This window comes from Peromyscus leucopus, chromosome 5, assembly GCF_004664715.2.
Source record: "Peromyscus leucopus breed LL Stock chromosome 5, UCI_PerLeu_2.1, whole genome shotgun sequence".
NCBI lineage: Eukaryota > Metazoa > Chordata > Mammalia > Rodentia > Cricetidae > Peromyscus > Peromyscus leucopus.
Window position 1 is genome coordinate 119,477,371 of NC_051067.1, and position 26,141 is coordinate 119,503,511.

At 47.8% G+C, this 26,141-nt stretch overlaps 1 protein-coding gene across 1 annotated transcript; it reads left to right on the top strand.

Moving 5' to 3' along the window:
- Positions 1 to 1,421: 1,421 nt before the first annotated feature.
- On the top strand, positions 1,422 to 21,029 carry Atmin (ATM interactor). Its single transcript, XM_028875709.2, has 4 exons — positions 1,422 to 1,772; positions 12,825 to 12,950; positions 14,959 to 15,158; positions 16,798 to 21,029. The coding sequence occupies exons 1-4, from the start codon at positions 1,449 to 1,451 to the stop codon at positions 18,599 to 18,601; spliced, it is 2,454 nt and encodes an 817-aa protein (XP_028731542.1). The 5' UTR covers positions 1,422 to 1,448; the 3' UTR covers positions 18,602 to 21,029.
- Positions 21,030 to 26,141: the final 5,112 nt, after the last annotated feature.

Below are 26,141 nucleotides of genomic sequence, written 5' to 3' on the forward strand. Positions count from 1 at the left end.
ACCCTCAGTGATACATCTCCTCCAATAAGGCCATACCACCTAGTCCTTTGTAAACACCTCCACCAACTGAGAAGCAAGCTTCCAAACATGAGCCTATGGCAGCCATTCTCATCAAACCACCAGCCCCCTGCCCCCCCAAATAACAGCAGTTTATTGAACACTTCATATGTGGCCAGCATTGTGCTAGTTATCTCATATGCATTAGCTCATTTCCAAGCTCCTATAAGCAGGTGCATTCTGACCTCTGTGGGAGCAAGCAATGTTTAGGACAATTTTCCCTCATAACCTAGCTGCCCTGAGCCTGTGACAATCCTGCCCCTACTTCCTGAGTTCTGTGGTGACAGGGGAGCCACCATTTCCAGTAGCATTACTAACCTTATTTTACTGACATGAAGATCCTCCCAGCAGTCAGTCTTCAGACCCTAACAATTGCTGAACAATTCTCAAAGACATCTGAATCATAATCCCTGGAATCCGAGTATGTTCCCAAGGCAAAGGGATCCTGAAGTTGAGCGAAAGGCTCTATGGTACCCGGACAGGCCTGGTGTAATGGGATGACTGAAAATGTCGGTTATGGAATGTGACAGATTCAACTCGCCATTACTGATGTTGGTGAAGGGGGCCCTTGGCAAAGAAATGCAAGAGACCTCGAGAAGCTGGAAAAAGCAAGGTCCCTGGAGCCTCGAGTAAGAACCAGCACCTAGATTTCAGCTGAGTAAATCCACTTCAGACGTCTGCCCTCATCAGAGAGAGCAGATAACTAGTCTTTGGGAGCTGGGAACGTAGCTCAGCTGGCAGAGTACCTGCCAGTCTTGTACAAGGTTCAATCTTCAGTTCGATCTTCAACGCCACAAACTAGCACTAGGGAGGCAGAGGTAAGAGAATCAGGAATTCAAGGGCTCCTTGACTATATAAGGGAGTTTGAGGCCAGCCTGGGCTACATGAGAAACTGCCTCAAAAATAAAATAAATTTGTTCTCTCTCTCTCTCTCTCTCTCTCTCTCTCTCTCTCTCTCTCTCTCTCTCTCTCTCTCTCTCTCTCTCTCTCTCTCCTCTCTCGTTTTTTTAGTGCTACGGATCAAACTCAAGGCCTTTAGCATGCTAAGCAAATGGTCTACAATATAAAACTAACTCCTAATAATAATAAAGCAACAACCCAAAAAATAAAACTAAAAGCATCCCTCTTTCTTCTGTGCAGCTAATACCTGAGCTCAGGTCCCTAGGAAGAAGAATGGCTGGGTCCATGGAACCGATCCAGTTCACCTGTTCTCCCAGCAGTTGGCTCCGCTGATAGATGCGCCTCCGATACGCGCTCGCCGCGGCCGGCTGGGGGCGCTGCAGCGGCCGCCCGGCCGGATGCTAATGAGCCCGGCGGCCCCGCCCCCTGCCGGAAGTGGCTGCGGCGGGGGCGGGCACTGAGAGAAGGGGCCTGGCGGCGGTGCGGGAACCATGGCGGCCACGGAGGCGGCGGCGGCTGGGTCCGCGGCTCCGGCCCCGGGTGTCCCGGCCATGCCGGCGAGCACGCGGGGAGCCGCCGCCGCCTCAGGCCCGTGGAGGCCGTCGGAGTCGCGGCTTCAAGGAAGCCGACCGCGACCGGCCAGGGCTCGGGCCGCGGCCCCGGTGCCACCGGCGCGGGAGCTGATCCAGCCGTCTGTGAGCGAGCTGTCCCGGGCTGTACGCACCAATATTCTGTGCACTGTGCGTGGCTGCGGCAAAATCCTGCCTAACAGTCCTGCGCTCAACATGCACCTAGTCAAGAGTCACCGACTGCAGGTGAGCGGGCCGCGGCGGGGGCGCGGGGCGTGCGTGCGGGGTGTGCGCGGTGCCCGGCCACCTGCGCTCGACCGTGCACGGAGGGAGCGCGAGAGCGCGGGGCGCGCACACGCCACCGGGCCAGCCGCTTCCCGGTGGCGTGCCCACGACACCTCGGCGAGCTGCCGGTTACCTGGGTTCCTTGGATGAGCGACAGGTGATGCCACCAAGGCACGCGCTTTCCACTCCTCCCACGAAGCCGCCGGTGGGTCCTACCCGGTCATTCAAAAGCGGCTGCGGGTTGAGCTCTCGGCACTTGAGCTACAAGTTTCACAGGGTTGCTAAGATCAACTCTGCACAGGAATGAGACGGGAGGGGAGGCTTCCCTGTGGATTGTTAGGAGGAGATCCACCGATAGATAACACGACAGTCCTCTGAGCAAGACCGCCCCGTGTTACGTAAAAGGAGACAGTGACTTTCAAACCTATAGTATATTCTGGAAGCTTGGTAAAAATCAGATGCTGAGACCCCCACCCCAGACCTGTAAAGTCACAACAGCGTTTGCAAAAGGAAGCTTCCTTCCACTGTCAGATAGATCTCTATGCCAGCCAGCAGTTGCAGATTGGTGCATGTTCCCCCGGTCGGATTTGAGGGTCGGATCAGAGGGTTGCAGGCTCTGTCTGACCTTCAGGAAGATCCACCTTCGGCACTTCCCTTGAGAACTGACCAGCAGCAACTCTGAGTTTCAGTCAGTAGGGCAAATAAGTATGTACTTGAGGGGTGACCCGCCTTAGCAGCTGCACACCAGAGCCGACAGTGATCTCATAGAAAGGTCAGTCAGGAAATGTCAGCGGGGGCATGCCGAGGAAGTTCTGTGCAAACGTTTGGGCCTCCTTCCAGCACAAAAGTACAGCTCCCCACGGGCTTCGATCTGCAGTCTTCTCTTTCATCCTAAATGTTCATGAAACCCTCCCTTTTTTCCTACCTCAGTTTAGGCTTAAAGTGAGTGTGTAAGAATTCTATAATCTACTCCCTCAGCTCCTTGTAACTTGAATTCAACAACCATAACCTGCCTTTAATATTGTCCCCTTGCTGATAGGTTCGTTCATGTCTGGCTATCCTCAGACTTACTATGTAGCTGAAGATAACCTTGAACCTCCTGCCTCCACCTCGAATGCTGAGATTGCAGGCGTGGACCATCATTCCCAGTTTTTTTCAATGTGGGGATCAAACCCAGGACTTCCTGAATGCTAGGGGAGCACTCTCCTGAGCTGCATCCCCAGCCCCAGGTGGTATGTTTCTCATCAGAAGCCACCAGTCTGACCAAAGGCTTCCTCAGTCTTGGCTGCTGTGACTCTAGCCAACATTTCTTAGCAAGTTGCTTGTTCTTTTCTGTTAGGAGCTCTGTACCCCTCAAATCTTTGTTATGCCTTGGAAGCACTAAGATGCCCTGACTGTGGTGAACTAGTTTAATGGTGTACAGTAGATTCTTTTTGATTATGTTTTTTAAGTGCCCAAAGCTCAGGAATACACATAACATGTGGCCGGAGGAACATGTCTGAGCCAATACAGGTTTGGTTTCATTTGGTTCGGTTCTGAGGCAGGGTCTTACTGTGTAGACCAGGGTAACCTTACCCTTGCTGGGAATGGCCCTGCTTCTACTGGCCAAGTGCTGGGACTACAGCATGCACCACCATGCCCTGCTCTAGCAAATGTGAATGTCAGCAGTCCGATCCTTCCTCGGATCTGAGCATGTCAGAGACGTGGTGTCCTCTTTTGCCTAGAGCCTGTGTGAAGTCATGTTTTCCGGAATCGTCATTCATTTTTCAGATTCTCTCATCTGGAGATAGCAGTAAACAGGCCAGTCCCTTCCAGAGTCAGATATTGAGCAACAGCAAGATGGACTGTTCAGCAGGATCTAAACTGCCTCAGAACTGTGGCTGCTGTTTCTCTGTCAGGCAGCTCACTTCCCTGTAACCTCTGCCCAAGTAACCTCAGGACCCACAGCCCCTAGGCATCTGCAGTCTGATGGGAAGGGAGTCCATTTTTTTTTCTAATGAAGAGGCCTGTGTGATGTAGCCATACCTATGTGGTAAGGCCTCAGTAGCAACTATGTGTACCCTCAGGCTGGCTACTACCCAGAGGCTCTTCAGTTCAATTCTTTTTTTTTTTTTTTTTCCAGGACAGGGTTTCTCTGTGTAGCTTTTGGACCCTGTCCTGGATTTTGCTCTGTAGACCAGGCTGGCCTTGAACCCACAGAGATCCTCCTGCCTTTGCCTCCCGAGTGCTGGGATCAAAGGCGCCACCACCACTGCCGGGTCAGTTCACTTCTTGATGTATGTTATTCTCAAATTATTATTAGAAAAGAGAAGAGTGTGGCATGGGAACAAATGTGTTTTGGGGAGATTGATTGATCAGTCAGGTATGTGCACCCTCTTCTTGCTCAAAAGCTACTCTGAGATTGCCTGATTGGCTGACTTTTTTTTTTTTAATTATGTGTCTTTTGATATATCCACACAAGTATAGGTGCCCTTGGAGTCCAGAGAGGGTGTTGACTCCCATGGAGCTAGAGTTACAGGTGGTTGTGAGCCACCTTGGCTGACGGGAGTGCTGGGAACTGAATTTGGGTCCCTGTAAGAACAGTACACAGTCTCAGCCACTTTTTGCCATTTCTCCAGCCCCCATATTGGTTGACTGTCTTCAACTCAGTAGAAATTTTCATTGTCTTGGCTACAGCTACTTGTATGGTTCTGATTTCTTTTCTTGTTATTCTGTTTTTCCAGCCATGATAATCTTTATTCCCTCCATTAGTTGTATGGTTATTTTATTCTAGTCCACCCCCAGCCGAATACCTAAGCTTCTGAAGGAAGCTGAGTGAGATGGAGGAGCTGGAAGCCACCTTTGGTTTTACGTGGGTTCTCAAAATAAATGTCTATATTCCACGCCCTGAAAGAAAATCTGGACGTGTCACCAGCCAGCTGTGCCTGGAGTGGGCTCGGCAGAGAAAGGGAGCAGTGATGCTTTGGAGTGAGAGCTAAAATGATCCAGAGGAAGAGTGGGAGGAAGCAGGCTCTGCCTGACTGCTGGAGAAGCGTGTGAAGCAGGGAAGGGGCAGGTGGGCACTTACAGAGCCTGTTCCCAAGCAGCATTCATGTTTTAAAGCCTGGCTTAGCGGCTTCTGCATTCTGTTCCACCCAAGGGAATGTTTTCATCAATTTCCTGGGAAATGATTTCAGAGAGGAAAGAAAGGCCGTGGCAGGTTGCTCTGTAAACCATAGTATGTGAAGATCTCCTGACTTTCAGTTTAGAATAGGGAAAACAGTGGACTGGGCTCCTTGGGTGCTTTCTGTAAGGGTGGTGAGGTGCTAGGCAGTTTCTGCTGCCATCTTTATGATCTCTTTCCTTGCCTCTCCTCTTCAGCCACGTCCTTCCTTACCCTCCTTTTTCTGTTCTTTAAAGTATTTTTATTTGTGTGTGTGTGTGTGTGTGTGTGCGTGCGTGCGTGCGTGCGTGCGTGCGTGCGTGCGTGTGTGTGTGTGTGTGTGTCAAAAGTATGGGTGCTTATAGAGGCCAGGACCCAGCACTGGGTCCCCTGGAGCTGGAGGGGGACCCAGGTGCTTGTTACAGGTGGTTATGAGCTGCCACTTGGGTGCTGGGAACCGAGCTCTGCAAGAGCAGCAGGTGCTCTTAACCATGGAGCCATCTCTCCAGCCCCTCCTCCTTTCATTTGTGTGTGTTTTTTCCCAACCTTGTTTTTTGGGGGGTTTTGTTCTGTGGTGCTGAAGATGGAACCTGGGGCTTCACTTCTTGGCCCCCACCATCCTGTTTGGAATTGTCTTTTTCTTTTGTAAATCTTTAGAATATGTAATTATTGTTATTATTTAAATGTAACTATTTATTAAATTTAATTATTTACTTGTTTAATATTAATGCCACCTAAGTGAAGTATCCCCACGTTTCTATCTGAGAAAGGAGTGTTTGGTTGGAGTAGAGCACCCTCCAAGAAGAAAACATGGAGCCAGCAGCAACGGCAGGAGAGTAGACATGTAGCGGTAGAGTGTGACTGTACACACAAGACGTAGGCCCCAAACTGGCGAGTGTTTGTGACCGTAGACTCAGGTAACTGCTTTCCCGCTGTGATTCCTGGTGTGGTGTGCCATCGTGTCTCCTCTCCCTAGCCGACTTGGAACTCACTGTCTCACAGTGCAAGTAGAAAGAAATCCCCAAGCCCTGTGGGTCTCTGTGATGAGCTGTGATGAAGGAGGAGTTGGCCCCCGAAGGTGGGAATATGTGTGATGCTGGGTGGTTGCTGTGGGCAGGGGTTTTAGCATCCACTTGCACAAGTGTTGAGGTCTCATCTCCACATAAAGTGCAGTTCTGGCTCAGGCAGGCCAGGTGAACAATATACAAGCTCATATTGAACACGTACTGGTTCTGAATAATCCTGGAGCCACCAGGTAACACAAATGAAGAGGTTGGGAAATTAAAATTACAGGCTGAGCATCTTAAATGCCTCCCAATCCAGAACTCTTGGAGTACCAACACAAAGCTCTAAACCTTCAGATTTGGGAGCATTTGGGGGTTTTTAGTTCAGCAAGGGAAGGCTGTGCAGACATTTGAGTCTCAGAGTCAGTTCTACTCCCGAGCACTTTGTAAAGGGTATTTCAGTCTGAGTTCCATTAAGTGTAACAACAGTGCTAGGAAGGGTGGGGACTTTGAGTGTCCAAGCTGCAGAGATCTGGACACGGGGTGCACTGGAAGCTGTTGAAAATGATCTGAACAAGGCAATGGCATGACTGAAGGTAAGTTTTAAAAATATTCATCTGAGCTGGGCAGTGGTGACGCACACTTTTAATTCCAGCACTTGGGATCTGTGAGTTCGAGGCCAGCCTGGTCTACAGAGTGAGATCCAGGACAACCAGAGCTACACAGAGAAACCCTGTCTCAAAAAAAAAAAAGAAAAAAAGAAAAAGAAAAAAATTAATCTGGAGGCTAAAAATGTTTTAAAATTAATTTTAACCTTTAATCCCAGCACTCGGGAGGCAGAGCCAGGCGGATCTCTGTGAGTTCGAGGCCAGCCTGGGCTACCAAGTGAGTTCCAGGAAAGGCACAAAGCTACACAAGAGAAACCCTGTCTCGAAAAACCAAAAAAAAAAAAAAAAAAAAAAAAAAAAAAATTAATTTTAAAATATTAATTAAAGAGATAGCTGAATGGTTAAGAGTGAGTGCTGCTCCTCCCCTCCCCCCCAGCTGAGGACCGAACCCAGGGCCTTGCACTTGCTAGGCAAGCGCTCTACCACTGAGCTAACTCCCCAACCCCAAATGCTGCTTTTAAAGCAGACCAGGTTTGGTTCCCAGCACCCCCATAGATGCTCACAATCACATGTAACACAGATTTCAGATAATCTTATGTCCTCTTCTGCCCTCCACAGGCCATGTTTGTGGTATGCAAAAACTCATGCATACACACACAGTATTTCAGAATAAATTTTTCATACAAAATATATATCTGGCAAAATATGCAGGATGCCATCTTTTGGGCAATTTAAGAGCTTAGAATCTGATGATGGAGACAGCTCTGAGTATGAATTGGCTGGAAGGAACGCCATCGTGGACATGTGAGCTAAGGAGTTGGGAAGCATCTTTCAGTTGAACACACGCATATCCTTTTTCTCTAATAATACTAGATGGGAAAAGTATGAGTCAATTCAAACATTCTCTCTCTCTCTCTCTCTCTCTCTCTGTCGAGATAGGGTTTCTCTGTGTAGCCCTGGGTGTCCTGGAACTCAACTCTGTAGACCAGGCTGGCCTCGAACTCACAGAGATCTGCCTGCTTCAGCCCCCTGAGTGCTGGGATTAAAGGCGTGTGCACCACCACACCCCACACAAAAGTTTTCTATTAAAAAACATAACTGGGGGTGCAGTGGGAAGCTATCCAAGCGCCCGCCCCCACCATGGGGCTACTACGAAGAGCAAGTATGTGGTGGAGAGACAGGAAAGGTGGAGTACGAGGTGGAGAGATGGGAGAGCTGGCCCCATCCTCTGACTGCTGCTGTGCCGGCGGGGGTGGGGACAGCAGAGACCTAAGCTGACCAGCTCAACCACCACCCAGGCCCAGATCCAGGGCCCTGAGCTGGCCCACCCCAACTCCCATCTCTGGGCTGCTGGAGCACATGAAGGGGCTGGTCCTGCAGAACCATAGCCACAGGATCTCCGTGACCCTGGGCGACAGCAGGATATCCAAGAGGCCCAGTATGGCCAGTGGAGCTGAAGCTAGAGGCCCTGAACCAGACCAACAACTCATTGCAATGAAAGCCATTGGGACAAAAGTGTATACTGTGTGACACACCGCAGCACCCAGTGCCACTATGACAAGTATGTGATGGAGAGGCAGGAGAGACAGGAGCGGAGTGGGGCAAATCCAGTGACAGCTGTGACTGGAGAGAGAAGGCTGCGATTGATTGATAGAAGAGCAGGTTGTTGCCCAGAGGGGTCGGCGAGATGGTTTTTTGTTTGTTTTTTTAATCTTAATTTTTATCTTTTTGGGAGGGGAGGTTACAGGGGTGGAAGGCAGAAGGACTGGGAAATGAGTAGGATTGGGGTGCATGATGTGAAATTCCCAAAGAATTGATTAAGAAATTATGTTTCAAAAAAAACTGATGGGACTGGAGAGATGGTTCAGTGGTTAAGAGCACTCGCTGGGCTGCTCTTCCAAAGGACCCAGGTTCAATTCCCAGCACCCACATGGCAGCTCACAACTGTCTCTAACTCCGGCTCCAGAGGATCCAACATCCCCACACAGACAGACATGCAGAAAAAACACCAATGCACATAAAATAAATCAACCATTTTAAAAATGAAATTTCATCTTTTAAAAAGCTGATAAATTGGTAAAGGAAATGAGGTTGGTGCTGAGGGACATTGTTGGTTCTCGTCACCTAGCAGGTGCCAGTGTTCAGCAGAAACTGAATTCACAAGGGAACTAAGATGCCAGTTTAGTTTATTGATGGTAAGTCTTTTGGCAAAACACAGAAGAAAAGGTTTGGGAGAGTGGTTCAGTTAGCCCCACAAAACAATAACAATACAACAACAACAAAAAGATAAAGACTGAAGCTAGAGAGAAGGCTCAGTGGTTAGGAGAGCTTTCTGCTCTTGCAGAGAACCTGAGTTCAGTTACTAACTCCCACATCAGTTCATTCACAGCCACCTGCAACTCCAGCCCCAGGGACTCTGATGCCCTCTTCTGGCCGCAGTAGGCACTGCACACGTGTACGCATAACACATACACATAAATAAAAATATTCTGTAAAATGATGATTACATGGGCAAAATGAGTAAAGTAAAAGCTGAAATCCTTAAAGGTGACTGGGGCAGTGCATGAAGAAAGAACAGAAAAAGGCGATTGTAGTGGCAACTTAGATCTGGAAGAGTTGGAATTACATACTTCAGTTAAACAGTGATAGATAAACACTTTCACTGGAAACTGAAGAGAATGGAGAATTTTGGGGGGAGACCACTTAAATGTCCAAATGAGCATGAGTCTCGTTAAGTGGTTCTCAACCTGTGAGTCTTAACCGTGCATATCAGATATTTACATCATGATTCATAATGGTAATAAAATAACAGTTTGAAGTAGCAACAAAAATAATTTTATGGTTGGAGTCACTACAACATGAGGAAGTGTATTAAAGGCTCACAGCATCAGGAAGGTTGAGAACCACTGCTCTAGACAGTGCCATGGCATGGTCCTGATGGAGTAGGCTACATCCAAAAGGAACAGAGGCAAGTGATGGAGTTTGAACAAAACAAGGCTTCGTTCCCTCTCAGTGAGTGGGCCGTCATCAAAGTCCCATGTTCCTCTTCAGAACCAGGGGAACATCTGTGATCTGCTAGGGCACGTAGGGGTGCTGGTCCTGCAGCCCCTAAGCTGTGGGGTTTCCACGACACAGGGCAACAACAGGATAACAAGAGGGGGCTCCAGTGAGGGCCCAGCATTGACAGTGCAGCAGAGACCAGAGGCCTCGAAATAGACCAGTGACTGCAGTGACCACTTTCAGTAAAGATAATGGATAAAAGGGTTTACTGTGTGACTCACTGTGTCACACTACAGCTTCCATGACTAGGTTTTCCTTTTTTTTTTTTCCTCCTTTCTTTTTCTTTTTCTTTTTTTTTTTTTATTAAATTTTATTTTATTTTGGAGGAGAGGTTGCTAGGGCAGAGGGCAAAAACGCAGGGACGGGAAATGAATGGGACTGAGATGCATGATGTGAAAGACACAAAGAATAAATAAAAGAAAGTTTTAAAAAAGGAAGAACCAGGGGAAGCCTTGGGCCAGGTAGCTAGTAATGCCTCACACCCTGAGGGCACAACAGACAGAGAGGAAGATGTAGCCCAGGACCATGTGCCTCTTAGCAGGATGCCAGAGGAGTGGGATTTCTGGGTGTTCAGCTGGTACCTGAACCTGCCACCCATTTCTTTCTCTGATGACCCAAAGACAGGCAGGCCACCACCCACCCCTTCTTTAGAGCCAGCTAGGAGTGATCAGCAGGAATTATGTCTGAATCCACCAAGTATTTCAGGCCAAGAGTGGACAGCCACACAAAGGACCTGAATTCGATCCCCCATAGAACCCCGTGTAAAAATGCCTGGTGCGGTAAGGTAGCATGTGCTTGTAATCCCGGGGCCAGCAAGTTCCAGGCCAGTGAGAGACTGTCTAAAAGGACTGGCCACCATTCCCGAGAGTGTTACTTAAGGTGTTCTCCAGCCTCCACACATAGGACATGTATATGCTTTTAAATTTCCGGTTGACATCACTTATAGCCTGGTATGGTAGTGTGTGTAAGTATAGACCTGTCTACTCCAGAGACTGCAGAGGGAAGCTTACTTGAACCTCAGCAATCCTGAGCAACGTATGAAAAACCATGTCTCTTAAAATGCATTTTATTTTATTGTTGTTATTGTTATTGAGGGGATGTCTCATGTATGGCTGTCAGAGGACAACTTTCAGGAAATGGTTCACTCCTATCTGGTTCCAGGGATTGGACTCAGGTCATCAGGCTTATGTAGCAAGTGTCTTTACCCATGGAGCCAGAATAAAAAATAAAATAAAACATTTCAAAAGCTAGGCATGATGACACAAACATTCCAGGCTACTTCTGAGACTGAGGTAGATGAACAAATTCAAGGCCAGCCTGGACTACTTAGTGAGGACTTGTAAAGTGAAGTTCGGGAGGAGGAACTGGAGATGGGAGAATGTTGTTTTAGGGAAAAATGAATTACACGTAGCAAAAATGTTAATGGACTAGACATTGTTAATGTAATTCTTGACTATATATTGTATATACTTATTGTATATACTTTATCTTATATTAGTTATAGGCTTCCTTTATTATTTAGACAAAAGGGGGGAAATGTGGTGATATTGTGTCTCCCCCAATATATTGTGCACCCTAATCAACTTATCTGGGGTCAGAGAATAGAACAACCACCAGATAGACATAGAGGCCAGAAAATGGTGGCACACATGCCTTTAATCCTGGCATTCTGGAGACAGATCCATCTGGATCTCTGCGAGTTCAAAGCCACACTGGAAACAACCAGGCATGGTGACACATACCTTTAAATCCCAGGACTTGAGTTCTCATATCTTGCTTGGGAAAGACTCACGCCTTTAATCCCAAAGTGATGTCAGGAAGCAGAAAGGTATATGAGTCGTGAAAACCAGGAACTAGGGCTTTTTAAGCCTTTAGGCTTTCAGCACAGTTCAGCTGAGATCTATTCGGATGAAAACTCAGAGGCTTCCAGTTTGAGGAAACGAGATCAACTGAGGAGGTGAGGTTAGCTGTGGCTTGTTCTGTCTCTCTGATCTTTCAGCGTTCACCCCAGTATCTGGCTCCTGGGTTTGTTTTTATTGATGAGACCTAACAATTTGTGCTACACACAAACTTATCAGAATTGGGGAGGTGGCCCAGTGGTTAAGAGTACTGCCTGCTTTTCCAAAGGACCTGAGTTCAATTCCCAGCACCCACATGGCAGCTTCTAAGATCTGGTGCCCTCTTCTGGCCTCAGTGGGTACCAGGCACACACACCACCAGAATTGGGGAGGTGACTTAGTTTATAAAGCACATGAGATGCAAGCATGGGAACCCAAGTTTGGAGGCCATGCCTGCATGAACACTGGGACGGTAGACAGGAGGATCCCTGGAGCCTAGGGGGGTTGATGACCAATCAGAAGATCTCTCACCGGTGGATGTGTCCTCCATTTCTGGACCATAGTTCATTCCAGATGTAGTCAAGCTGACAACCAAGAACAGCCATCACAGTGAGGGGCTATATCTCAAAAAAATAGGATGGAGGGCCAGTGAGCCAGCCCACCAGGTCAGGGCCCTGCCTGCCAAGCCTAATGACCTAAGGGTAACCCCCTGGGCCCACATGATAGAATGATAGACTCTTTCAAGTTGTCCTCTGACTTCTACATGTGTGCTGTGGCACATGCGTGCACATACTAAGTATATAAACATAATTTCTAAAAGTAAATAAAATGGAGAATGATCTAGGAAGCTGCCAAATGTTGACCTCTGTACACTTGCACAGGATGCATGAGCACCTTCGTGTGTGAGGACTCAGACACCCATCCTGAAAAATGGAAAGCCACAGTGCTCCCAATGAGGCCCAGGTCCTATTCACAGGAGGTTTTCTCAGGGGCTCAAACTAAGAACGTGGGGTGAGGATTAGAAACAGGAGCAAGGACAAGCCTGGGAGCTGGGGAGCGGTTCTGCTGGCAGACATGCTGGCTGGGAGGGCAGATGGATGCCTGGTGGATGCCTGGTTCCGATATTTCTACCACCAGCCTCTTGTGATGGGTTTGTGAGACGGTTGCTGAGCCAGGTGTGGTGCACCCTTTAATTCCAGCACTCCAGAGGCAGAGACGACAGAACTCTGATTTTGAGGCCAGCCTGGTCTACCTAGTGAGTTCCAGGCTATATAGGACTACATAGAGAGACCCTGTCTTGAATGAATGAATGAATGAATCAATCAATCAATAATGATAATTGCTGGATTTTACTTTTGCAGGACGGCATAGTAAATCCAACAATAAGAAAAGATTTGAAAACTGTCCCAAAATTCTACTGTTGTCCAATCAAAGGATGTCCTCGAGGCCCTGACAGACCATTTTCTCAGTTCTCTCTGGTTAAACAGGTATGTCACTTAGTATACCCTTTTCAAAGCGGATGTGTTCATTACTTTTCTGTTGCTGCAGTAAACACCAGGGCCAGGTTGGAGAGACGGCCTGGTGGTTAAGAGCATTGGATGCTCTTCCAGGTTCGGTTTCCAACAGCCACATGGCCATTTAAAAATGTCTGTAGCTGCAGTTCCAGAAAACCCAACACTCTTCTGGCCTCTGTAGGAACTGCACACATGTGTCACATACATGCACATAAAATAAAATCTTTTTTTAAAGTAAATAAATAAAAACCTCATGACTAAGACACCTTATAGGAGGAAGTGTTTATTTGGCTTACAGTTCCAGGGGGATGAGAGTCTGTCATGGCAGGGAAGTGCAGCAGCAGGCAGGCATGGTGGCCACAGCAAGAGCTGAGTGTTCCCATCTTAAACTGCAAGCGGGATGCAGAGGGGGCCAACTAGGGAGGCACGTGGCTGTGAAACCCCCAAGCCCGTCCCCAGTGCCATACTTCCTCCAACGAGACCACACCTCCTGAACCTACCCAGACAGTGCCACCAGTTAACGGGGGACCAAGCGCCCAAACACCTGAGCCTCAGGAGCCAGTTTCACCCAGAGCAGCACCGTGACATACGGACGGGGTGACTCGTCTGTGCTCTCCCCGCCGAGCAGCCAGAGCCAGGCTGTCTTGTGAGGAGGGAGGGATGTTGCTGGAGGGCTTCTCTCCAGCTTCCACCAAGCCCCGCAGTCCCACAATCCACATATAAAATAATCACTCAGACGCTTATATTATTTATAAACTGTATGGCCATGGCAGGCTTCTTGCTAACTGTTCTTTTATCTTAAATTAACCCATTTTTATAAATCTATACCTTGCCACGTGGCTGGTGGCTTACCGGCGTCTTTACATGCTGCTTGTCCTGGTGGTGGCTGCAGTGTCTCTCCTCAGCCTTCCACTTCCCAGAATTCTCCTCTCTCTTTGTCCCACCTACTTCCTGCCTGGCAACCTACTTCCTGCCTGGTCACTGGCCATCAGTGTTTTATTTATATAGAGCAATATCCACAGCAGAGGGATCCTCTACTGGGCACAGAGAGGTTCGAGACTGAAGAGATTGATCCTGAGGGCTGGAGGAAAGGTCCAGTGGCTGAAAGCACATGTGACTCTCGGGAGGACCTAAGTTCTATTCCCAGCACCCATGTCAAGTGGCTCAGAGCCATCTGTAACTCCATGAAAATCTGGTCTCTCTTCTGGCCCCACAGTCACTGTACTCATGTTCACATGCATGCACAGACACACATACATAAAAATAAAATTTGAAAAACAAAAGTGAAATGATTCCTAAAGTTCTGCTGGAGGGTCTTGAGAAGGGCATCGCAGAGCCTGTATGTCTTAGTTAAGGTTGCTGTTACTGCGATGACACACCATGACCAAAAAAGCAAGTTGGGGAGGAGGCAGTTTATTTGGCTTACATTTCCACATCATAGTCCATCACTGAAGGAAGCAGATCAGAAACTCCAAACAGGGTGGGAGCCTGGAGGCAGGAGCCCATGCAGAGACCAGGGAGGATGCTGCTTATTGGCTTACTCATCATGATCTGCTCAGCCTGGTCCCGTGTCTTATAGAACCCAGGACCACCAGCCCATGGATAGCAGCACCAACCATGGGCTGGGCCCTCCTCTATCAATCACTAATTAAGAAAATGCCCTACAGTCAAAGCTTATGGAGGCATTTTTTCAACTGAGGCTCTGTCCTTTAGGGTAACTCTAGCTTGTGTCAAGTTGACATAAATCTAGCCAGCACACTGTATATTCTTGGCCCACAGCACTTAATGTGTAGTTGAGAGTCTGAATACACGGATTGGTTCCAAGGCAGCCTGCCCACTCTGCATAAGGAGAAACATATGTTAAACTGAAGTTTGTCTGCCTGCAAATGCTATACCTGGTGATCGCTGGGAAGCTGGGTGTGTGGGTGGATCTTAATGGGATGCTGTCGTCTTGTCTTAATCCCAACTGTGTTTTCTGCAGCACTTTATGAAAATGCATGCAGAAAAGAAGCACAAATGCAGTAAGTGCAGTAATTCCTATGGCACTGAGTGGGACCTGAAACGACATGAGGAGGACTGCGGCAAGACCTTCCAGTGTACGTGTGGCTGTCCCTACGCCAGCAGAACCGCACTGCAGTCTCACATCTACCGAACTGGCCACGAGATCCCTGCAGAACACAGGTAAGGCACCAAGAGATGCTGCTGAGGAGCTGTGAGGGGTTGAAAAGAGGGCTTCCTGGGGAGCCAGCCACATCGGGAAAGAGCCTGTTGCTTTGAAAAGGGTTCTTTTGGAGTAGCAGCAGTAATAACAGAAGAGCCCCCTGGCCAGGATCTCTTTTTATTTTTGTGTTTGAGGCTGGGCTGATGGTCCTCCTGCTGCAGCCTCCCGGGTGCTGGGGTTGCAGATGTGTACTCCAGTGCCCAGCACGGAGCCTGGGCTGGTCAGCCTGGATGCTGACCGCTTGCTTTGTATTTCTCCTAAAGATTTTTATTTTTACTTATATGTATGTGTATATGTCAGTGTGTGTGATTGGCACATGTATGCAGGTTGCTGAAGAGGCCAGGAGAGGACATTAGACTCCCTGAAGCTGGAGTCACAGGTGGTTATGATCTGCCCAATGCAGGTGCTGGAAACCAAATTCAGGTCCTCTGGAGAAGCAGCAAGTGTCCTTAACCGCTGAGCTAGTTCTCCAGCACATGGTTCCTGAGGCTCCTTTCCTATTCCCATTTGAAAATGTCAGCTCTCAGCATCTTCTCTCTAGGGAAATGGATTGCTGGGCACTAAAAGTTGTAACTCAGTTTCATTTTGTCTGTTCACTTACATTCCATGGTGCTGAGGATTGAATTCGGGGCCTCATGCATGCTGGGTGAGTGCGCAGCCCTAAGTCACATCCCATCCTCATTTTACTTCTCTTTTGACACTGGCCCTGAACTCATTCTGTAGCTAAGACTGGTCTTAACTTCATGCCCCAGCCTCCTGTGGAGCTAGGATTATAATTATAGGCCCAGATTTATATTTGGTGTGATGCTTTCTGCTATAGGTATGGTACTTAGAAGTTTCTTGATCTGATTTGAAAGATCCAAGTTACGGGGCCAGCAGGACGACTCTGTGGGTAAGGGTAAAGGTTCTTGCCATAAGCCTGATGACCTGAGTTTGATCCTCGGGACCCACATGGTAGAAGAAAGAACCAATTCCTGAGAATTGTTCTGAATTCCACACAATACATATGTTGTGGCACATGTGTTTACACACAATAAATACATGTAATAAAAAAGTAGAAGAATTTTAAAACCCCAAGTTGAGGATGGGGTGTATGTAACATATGCCTGTAGTCCTTTAGGGGGCAGAAGCAGAAGAGGTCCCACAAGTTAAAGACAACCAGAGCTATATTGAGTCCCTGGAGAGAGGGAGTGAGAATGTTAGTGAGTGTAATCCTAACTCTCAGGGATGCTGAAGGGATGCATTGGCACTGTCTGGATCCCACCTTTCCTGTGAGAAATGCCATTAATAAGTAATGAAGATAATAGTATTGTAGTCAACAAAAGCTACATTTTAGGGGCTGAAGAGATGGCTCAGCAGTTATCCAGAGAGCTTTCCACTCTTACAGAATACCTGATTCTGGTTCCCAGGACATAGGCCAAGCATCTCACAAGCACCCATAACTCCAGCTCCAAAGGACTCTGTACCCACTTCCAACCCCTGTGGCCATGTACACATACTGACACAGAGACAGACGCGTGCACATAACTTTTTTTTTAAATAAACCTTTGTAGTTTCATTTTAAAATTGGTTTTATTTTTGTTTTGTCACTGTTTCCAGAGACCCACCTAGTAAAAAAAGGAAAATGGAAAGCTACCTACAAAGCCAGAAGTTGTCCAGTAAAACCACTGAACCACTGAGTGAGCAACTAGCCCCTCACCAGGACGTTCACGAACTGGAAGCATCGGCAGTAAAGCTGGTGGCGTCGTTTGAAGACTCTTGCAGCCCTCACGCCAAAAAGCAGAGCATCGCAGCGCCTCCCCGGTGCCCCCAGAAGTTGCTTTTACCAAAGCCCAAGGTGGCTCTGCTTAAACTCCCCGTCATGCAGTTTTCCCCCGTGCCTGTCTTTGTGCCTACCGCGGACGCCTCAGCCCAGCCTGTGGTGTTAGGTGTGGATCAGGGTTCTGCGGCAGGGGCTGTGCACTTAGTCCCCTTGTCAGTAGGAACCCTGATCCTCAGCCTGGATTCAGAGGCCTGCTCTCTGAAGGAGAGCCTGCCGCTGCCGAAAATTATCAGTCCTGTTGTTGAGCCAATCAGTACAGGTGTTCCCGTGAACTTAGGGAAGAGCCCTTGTAGTCCTTTACAAGAACTAGGGAATGCAGGTCAGAAGAATGGCATCTCAACCAACGTGCAGACGGATCTGTCCTACGCCTCACCCAACTTGATACCTTCCGCTCAGTGGCTTGGCCCTGATTCCTCCGTGTCCTCGTGTTCTCAGACTGACCTGTCATTTGATTCTCAAGTGTCCCTTCCTGTTAGTGTCCACACCCAGACATTGGTGCCGAGCTCTAAGGTCACTTCATCCATAGCTGCTCAGACAGATGCATTTATAGATGCCTGTTTCCAGCCGGGTGGAATCTCCAGAGAAACCCAAACCATCAGGATGCGAGCCCCCACAGATGACCCTGTGCAGGTAGGCCACACTGGCCTGTGTGGGGACATTTTTGAAAGTGTCCATTCATCATACAGTGTCCCCACGGACAGCGTCATCAGTAGCAGTTTGGTTTCAGAGACAGTAACTCATGGTCTGTTACCTCAGAATGACCCCAAGATATTAAGCCAAGTCATTGAAAAGTCTGCACCCTTGTTACACTTCAGTGCCCAGAACAGCATGCTTCCCTCCCAGAACATGACAGATAATCAGACCCAAACCATAGATCTACTGAGTGACTTAGAAAACATCTTGTCAAGCAATCTGCCTGGTCAAGCACTGGATAACCGGAGTCTTCTGTCTGACACGAACCCAGGGCCTCATGCCCAGCTCCCATCAGTCTCAGCCCAGAATTCTGGGATTGATTTTGACATTGAAAAGTTCCTCTCAGCCTCAAATATCCAAACTCAGACTGAAGAGAGTGAACTCGGCACCATGAGCACTGAGCCTGCCTTGGAGTCCCTGGACATCGAGACCCAGACTGACTTCTTCCTCACAGACCCCTCGGCACAGCCATACGGGTTCAGGGGAAGTTCAGGCTTCTTAGGCCTAGAGATGTTTGACACACAGACACAGACAGACTTAAACTTCTTCTTAGACAGTAGTCCTCACCTGCCCCTGGGCAGCATCCTGAAACACTCCAGCTTCTCCATGAGCACTGACTCTTCTGACACAGAGACCCAAACTGAAGGCGCCTCCCCGACTCAACACACACCTGCTCTGGAGAGCAAGGTCCAGCTGAACAGCACTGAGACACAGACCATGAGTTCTGGCTTCGAGCCCCTGGGGAACTTGTTCTTCACCAGCAACGAGACTCAGACAGCAATGGGGGACTTCCTTCTAGCCGATTTGGCCTGGAACACAATGGAGTCCCAGTTCAGCTCTGTGGAAACCCAGACATGCTCGGAGCTGCACGCTGTCTCCAGCTTCTGAAGGTGCAGCCGGCTCCCCTGTCCTGTGGGTTTAGAACGCGGGGACAGGACAGCTGCAGCAACTGAGGATGTAGTTGGTGGGACAGCTCTTTAGATTCTCTGCCCTTCTTGGCGTTTTGTACTTGTGAACACAACTGGTGTACAAATGTGAGTGTATTATAAAGTATAAGGTGTTAATCTAAAAAGTTTCAATGTTGCCTACGTTTGCTCCTGTGTAGCTATTCTTTTCATCTTTAAAAAAAAAAAAAAGCATTTCACACTGTAAAACTTCCGACCATTTAGCCGAGGCCAAGCTTACCAGGTAGTAGGGCGCAAGCTTTGCAACCGCTTTCACCCGAGTATGGCGCACTTGAATGGCACCTCCAACGTTAGACAACCATGTGTGGCTGCTGAGTCTTCCGCTGCCACTCCCCTGCCTTGTCACCTCCCTTCTGGCTTGGAAACACTAAGGGAAGCTCCAGCTGTCTTTAGATTTTATGACAGTCTTTACCTAGTCACTGCTGTCCCTTCTTTCCTGAGCAGTGGCTGCTGCTGGCTTTGTTTGCCATTCTTTTCTGTCTGTGAAGTCACTGGCCGGCATTGGAACAGCAAGCTCTCTGTGTAACTGGCTAGCAGTCCTTCTCTAAGAGGAAGGCACCCAAACCGTGGAGACAGCGCTGTGGAGTCCCGCCATTGTGTTCTTCTCGGGCTCACCCTGCGACATGGAAAAGCTTCTTGATCAACAGTCGTGAGAAGAAAGCTTTTCCATGACCAAATCTGTGGGATTGCCACATGCTAGCAGGCAGCCAGCTGTGAGCACACAGGGGCTAGAGGATAGTCACTTCTGTCTGGGGCCCAGGACCCCAGAGCTTCTAACTATCTATAAATTGGCATTCCTGTGATTCCCCATTCTTTGGGCTTACAGAGAGGCTTACAGAACTCAGGGACACAGTTATTACAGAGGGTAGAGTGGGTGGGAAAGGGACACAGGGCTTCCATGCCCTCCCCAGGCAGAGCGCCCACCGAGAATCTATATATTTAGCCTTGTAGAAACCCTCCAAACCCAGTCTTTCAGGATTAATGGCTGCTTTGTGGTATGGGTAGAGTTGCTTAAATCATTGCCATTAATGATCAACTTAACCTTGAGTGCCACCTTCCCCACTGGGTTGGGAGATAGGGATGAAGCTGAAAATACCCCAACCTTTCAATCATGAATCATGCCTTGGTCTCTCCTGTGACTTGTCCCCACCATAATGCTTCCTGGAGGCTACCAGCTACCAGTGACCTCATAGCAAGCAAAAGCAAAACATTTCTTCTAAATAGTTTGGGGTTTGGGGGTGTTGTGTGCAAATACATACTTCATATCATTACACCCACAAACATCCTTCCCGTTCCACAGTAGACCCTGGGGACTACCCACTGCTTCCTGTAATGTACTCACAGACTTTCTAAGAATTAAAAAGGAAAAGTAGGGTGAGGAAAAGACATTCCTGCCTCGTCCCTTTCAGTACTTTACACTTCTTGATAGGTGCAGCGTGCCTACAAAGTCTTTCCATCCACCCACCTTTCCCCTCCCCGCTTCACACACACACCCGCTTTTCCTTGAGGGAAGCACTTTGGTCTAGCAAGCATATTATGTGTACCTTGAGACTAGCAATTGTAGAGTAGATCCATCTAAAGTATGCTTGTCTAGATTGTGTTGTGATACATTCTTTAAAGACAAAAAGCTGTAGACCATTTGCTTCCATAATAAAGAATAGTTTCTGTGTTTTGAGGGGAGAACATGGTCCAACATGCCTTGCGGGCTCTCCGCACTAAGCAGATTATGGATTAGTAGTTGTTGCCCAACTCTCAGGCAAACCAGGATGAGCAGAGCCTGAGGAACCGTCCATTCTACCCTGGAAAGCCCTGTGCTTTCTGTGGTGTATGCTTGCGCTGCCAAAAGCTGAACCCTTAGAATAAAACCTAAGGGGGCTGATGATTCATTAGGTACATTGGTGGTATTGCCACTGTTGTATCCCATTCACTTGATGCAAAGAACTCGGTAATGGGCTGATAACAGACCCAGCGGGTGAGTGCACCCCAGTAGCTAAACAGTGGTTTTGGTCACAGTGCCCGTGAATGTGAGTGTCTGAACAGACATAAAGCCTTAACTTAGATTTCCTGTTGTTTTGGACTCGTCACTGCCTTAACTCAAGCATCTATTTACGCCCTCCGGCTGAAGGAGAAATGCATGTCCGCTCGTGGCTCTTTGTAAATACAAGTGCAGCGATCTATGGCTTTAAGTTTCTGTTTCTGTGGCAATGTCTCTTGGATAGTTACAGAAAAAAAAAATGGAGCATGTAATTGTCCTTCATGTGCAAGAACTGTCCCAAGAAACCCTTAGTCACTTGAATTCTAAGGTTGTTTGTAAACACAAATTCGGTGATTAAAGAGAAACTAGAATTCTACCTTCTGGTGTGAGTTTTGTACATACTCATAATGTGACTCTGTTGCCCTGGCTTCTTAGGAACTCAGGGTTTGCAGAAGACAATAGTGGGATAGTTGTGCCCAGCCGCTTTCATGGGAAGATGATAGTTTTCCCTAAAAAACCATACCCCAAAGGATGGAGGGGTGGCTCAGTGGTTCAGACAGCTTGCTGCCCTTCCAAAGGACCCAGGTTTGATTCCCAGCATCCATACCACAACCACCTGTAATTCTAGCTTCAGGGGATTTGATGCTGCCTTCTGAACTTGGAGGGTGCCCTAACACATGTGCATACACACATTCATAAATAAAAAATAAAAGTATATTCAGGCGTGGTGGTGCATGCCTTTAATCCCAGCACTCAGGAGGCAGAGGCAGGCAGATCTCTGTGAGTTCGAGGCCAGCCTGGTCCACAAAGCGAGTTCCAGGACAGGCTCCAAAGCTACACAGAGAAACCCTGTCTCGAAAAACCAGAGAGAGTGAGAGTGAGAGTGAGAGAGGAGAGAGAGAGAGAGAGAGAGAGAGAGAGAGAGAGAGAGAGAGAGAGAGAGAGAGAGAGGGATATGCAACTTTGGGGTCAAGTGCTCTGAAGTTGTGTTCTCTCATCTCACAGTTGTATCAAGACTGTTCAAGTGTCATTGATTTGACACTGGGAGAGGACAACATAAACCCCTGCACACTTAATATCCAGATGTGACGCCCATTGTTAGATGACATGAATTTTCGTCTAGTGTCTTCAGCCAGATGCTGCCTAGTACAATATTCTTAGGACCAAAGAGTGACTCAGTTGTCTGGTGCTCAAAGAGCCCTTTCTGTTGCTGGGGCCGTATTTAGCAGTAGACACACTGATGCTTTAGTTCACACATCAGGAGGCGTTGCTATGGAACAAATGGAGAGGGGTCTCAGGCTCTTGGTTCTCAAGCAGTTAATAACATGGACTACATTGAAAAGGGAGTTTTTTGGAAGGAGCAAGCCCCAAACTGGGTAAATGAACAAAGACATTGCTTCAACCGCATCAGCAAGGCTCCTTGTTCTTTCAAAAGACTTAGGGGAAAAAATACACTATCTTACTAAGTAACGAAAACATTTGTAACATGGTTCAAAATCTACAGATTTCACAGGCTAGCCTATGAGAAGCAGATGGACTAATAGACCTCTATTAAACTTCGGTTCTTTGAAGCAAGTTAGTATCACAGGACAGAGGCCACTCAAGGACAATGGCGGCAACAAAATAAAAACAGTTTTGATAAAATGATAGTCATAGTTCATGGAGTATGTCTAAAATGAAAGTGAAGTTGAAAAAAATATGTATCTACGGTGACTTGTCCCCTCCTTCAAAGTCCTTTGCTCAACAAGGGCAAAGACCTGTTGGGCCTCGAATAGTGAGCGTTTAAGCCTGGCATGTGCAAGTAAAACCTTGGTCTAAGCTTGACATCTTCTTGCTGCTGCTGCCGCCGCCGCCGCCGCCGCCGCTTGCAGCCATGTGAGCTCTGCTGTCTGGTGGACTGCTGCTTTCCCACGCCCCAGGTGAAATGTGGATGTATGGCTGCATCTCAAATATGCTGACTGGAACCAAATTTAAAACGGATAGTTCTCTCTTCTTTCCTGTGCTGGGCAACTTCAGAAAATGTAGAGCTCATGCTTCAAGCAAAGCATGGCAGAACTCAGTGCCTCTGAATTGACTTGCCACGGACAGATATGTAACCATTCAAATTCTCCGCAGCTGGGCTGGAGAGATGGCTCAGTGTTCTAGGGCACTTTCCAGGACGTGGGTTCAGTTTCAGCACCCACATGGCAGCTCACAACCACCCATGAATCCAATTCCAGGGACTCTTCTGACCCCTGTGCATGTGGTATACATACATACATGCAGACAAAACACAAACATAACTAATAAATTCTAATTCTCAGCAACTTTTCTCTAAAATTGAAATTTCCATATTACATGTTTGAGGAATCATGCCAACCTTGGCAAACTGCTTTAGGAATTGTTTATACTGCTTTATTTCAGTTCACAGAAATTATTTTTGTCTCGCTATATTTGAGAGTCTGGTACTGTTAGCAAACTACACTGGTTTCGATCCCTTTTTTTTTTCCTTTTGCACTTTTTTATAGAAAGGTGTATTTTTGTGGTTTTGTAGACACTGAGATTCCCATCTACTGCAGGAAGAAGTTTCTCTGATGATGATTAAGCAAGGCACTGATCTCTGGGTGTAACACTGGTACTAGGAGTCATTTTATTGCTATGTTCCTTCAGCAGAATAGTAGGGTATGTTTTCCCCTAGGTCCATGACCTAGCTAGTCTCAGGTTCTTGGCCACTTGAATAGTGGCCTCTCTCTAGACCAGTTTAGCTTGTTTCTCTGTAGATGGAGTCAGTCCATCTACCAGTCCTGTGATAAGTTGAGGGAGAGGAAAAAAGTGAACAGATTGCACACTCCCATTGGGATTCCCAGCCTCTAACATCGAGGGGAACCCATGTGTCATGTGTTGAGCATGTTAGGATGGAGGTACTGTGCCTCTTCCTACCTAGAGGTGATGGCCTTGCTTAGGTCTAGTCTCTAGTCCTCTGCAGACCAAGCACAGACAGCCCAGGTGTCCATGTGACATTCTTCATCCCTTTGGTTTTTGTTTGTTTATTTTGTTTTGTTTTGTTTTGCTTTGCTTTTTTTGTTTTTCGAGACAGGGTTTCTCTGTGTAGCTTTGCACCTTTCCTGGAACTCACTCTGTAACCCAGGCCTGCCTTTGCCTCCCGACTGCTGGGATTAAAGGTGTGCGCCACCACCGCCCGGCCATCCCTTCATTTTTGATATAAACATTTTCTTTAAAACTGCCACATGGAATTCTGGCAGGACCCAGTGGGGTTCCCACATGATCTGGGGTCACTTGTTGCAGGGGGGCGTGGCCCTGAGGCTAAACTGAGGTCAGGTGAGGCAGGGGAAGGGACAGAAAAAAGGGAATTCTCTCTTATCTCAGACAGCAGAGGCACTGCATAGAAATGAATGGTCTTATCACTCTTGACGACAGAAAGACTAACTCAGAGTAAAACATGGCTAGGCTTAGACAAATGTGTAGACTACCTTCGGCCCATTTGGAAGACTCATCCTGTTTTGTTTTGTTTGGGGGGTGTTTTGTTCTAATTCTTTTGTTGTTGATTTTTTTTTCTTGTCAGTTTTTGTTTTTGAGACAGGGTCTCTTATTCCAGGATAGCCCCAAAGTTGCTACATAGCTGAGGATGGCCTTGACCTCCTGAGTCTCCTGCCTTTACTCCACAGTGGCTGGGATTACAGCTATGCACCACCATGCTAAGTTTACGTGGTGCTAGGGATGGAACTCAGGGTTCTGTCCATGCCAGTGAAGCATTCTACCCTCGAAGATACATTCTTGGCCCCTAATTTTGTCATTTTAGCACAGCTGCCTAAACTCAATGAAGACCCCACCGTGGACAGTTCTTTATGCCCCAAGTTTTTTGTTCCATTCACCATGTAACCCTGGCTGGCCATGTAGATCAGGCTGGACTCCAAGTCACAGAGATCAGTCTGTCTCCAACCCTGGAGCACTGGGTTGGTTAAAGGCATGTACCACCACATCGTCTTAGATTCGCCCTGGATCCTGGACTTTCCAGAATGCTGGAAAATAAAAGTGAAGGGTTGGAGAGATGGCTCAGCAGAAAGGACACTTGCTGTGGCTTCCAAGACACTCAGGTTTCATTCCCGGTACTCGCAAGGAAAAACACAGCTTGGCAGTGGTGGCCCACGCCTTTACTCCCAACCCTCAGGAGGCAGAGACAGGCTGATCTATGAGTTTGAAGCTAGCCTGATATACAGAATGAGTTCTAAGTCAGGGCTACACAGAGAAACCCTGTCTTGAAAAGAAAGGAGAGGGAGAGAAAGAGAACACAGTTGGGGTGACTAGGACTTACCATCTCCGCAGCTTTTCTGACAGCCATACTTACACAACAAGCAGAAGGAAGCCTGGGCCCAGTGCAGAGGGAAGGGAGCGAGCATCCAACTTGTCTGTCTGTGAAGGGGGAACATATCCTCATTGTGTTCTGGTCCTTTTGAATTTTCAAAAAAGTGTTTATATGTGTCTGTGTATGAAAATGTGTGTGAATGTAGGTTCCTTCAGAGCCCAGAAGAGGGTATCAGATCCCCTGAAGCTGGAGTTACACGAGGTTGTGAGTCACCCAGCATGGGTGCTGAGAACCGAACCTGGGTCCTCTGCAGGAGCAGCAGGTGCTCTTAACTGCCAAGCATCTCTCCAGCCAGTGCCCCTGCCCTTATGGTGTGCTTGCTCAGATCTCTGGAAAGAATCCCAGACCTGTCTACTCCTCTCTGAGGAAAGTTGCTTCTAATGACTGTGCTGACTAGTTCTACGTCAGCTTGACACAAGCTGGAGCCATCAGAGAGCAGCAAGCCTCAAGTGACAAAATGCCACCATAAGATCGGGCTGCAGGCAGACCTGTAGGACATTTTCTTAATTACTGATCGATGGGGGACGGCCCAGCCCATTGTTGAGTGGTGCCATCCCTGTACTGGTGGTCCTGGGTTCTATAAGAAGGCAGGCTGAGCAAGCCATGAGGAACAAACCAGTAAGCAGTGCTGCTCCGTGGACTCTGCATCAGCTCCTGCCTCCAGGTTCTGCTCTGAGTTCCTGTCCTGACGTCCTCCAGTGAAGAACTTCCTTCAATGATATGAAGTGTAAGCCACATATACCCTTTCCTTCCAGAGTTGCTTTGGTCATGGTGTTTCATCATAGCAACAGTAGCCACAATATAACAAAATGTAACCATAACATAACACTTTCAGGAAGAGCTATGAGTGTTCTCTTATCCAAGACTGTTTTAGAAAGGTTCTCATAATTACAAGATGTTCAGTTAATATGTGTACAAGTTGAAGATTGAGCTCAGTTGATAGAATGCTTACCTTAGCATGCACAAGGTTCTGGGTTCAATCCCCAGGACCATGTAAAACTGGGCATAGTAATGTATTCTTGTAATGTATATTTAGCCCCTACCTTTCAAGTGATCCCAAACCACGCTGGAACCCCATTCCTGCCAGAATTCCATGTGGCAGTTTTAAAGGAAATGTTCATATCA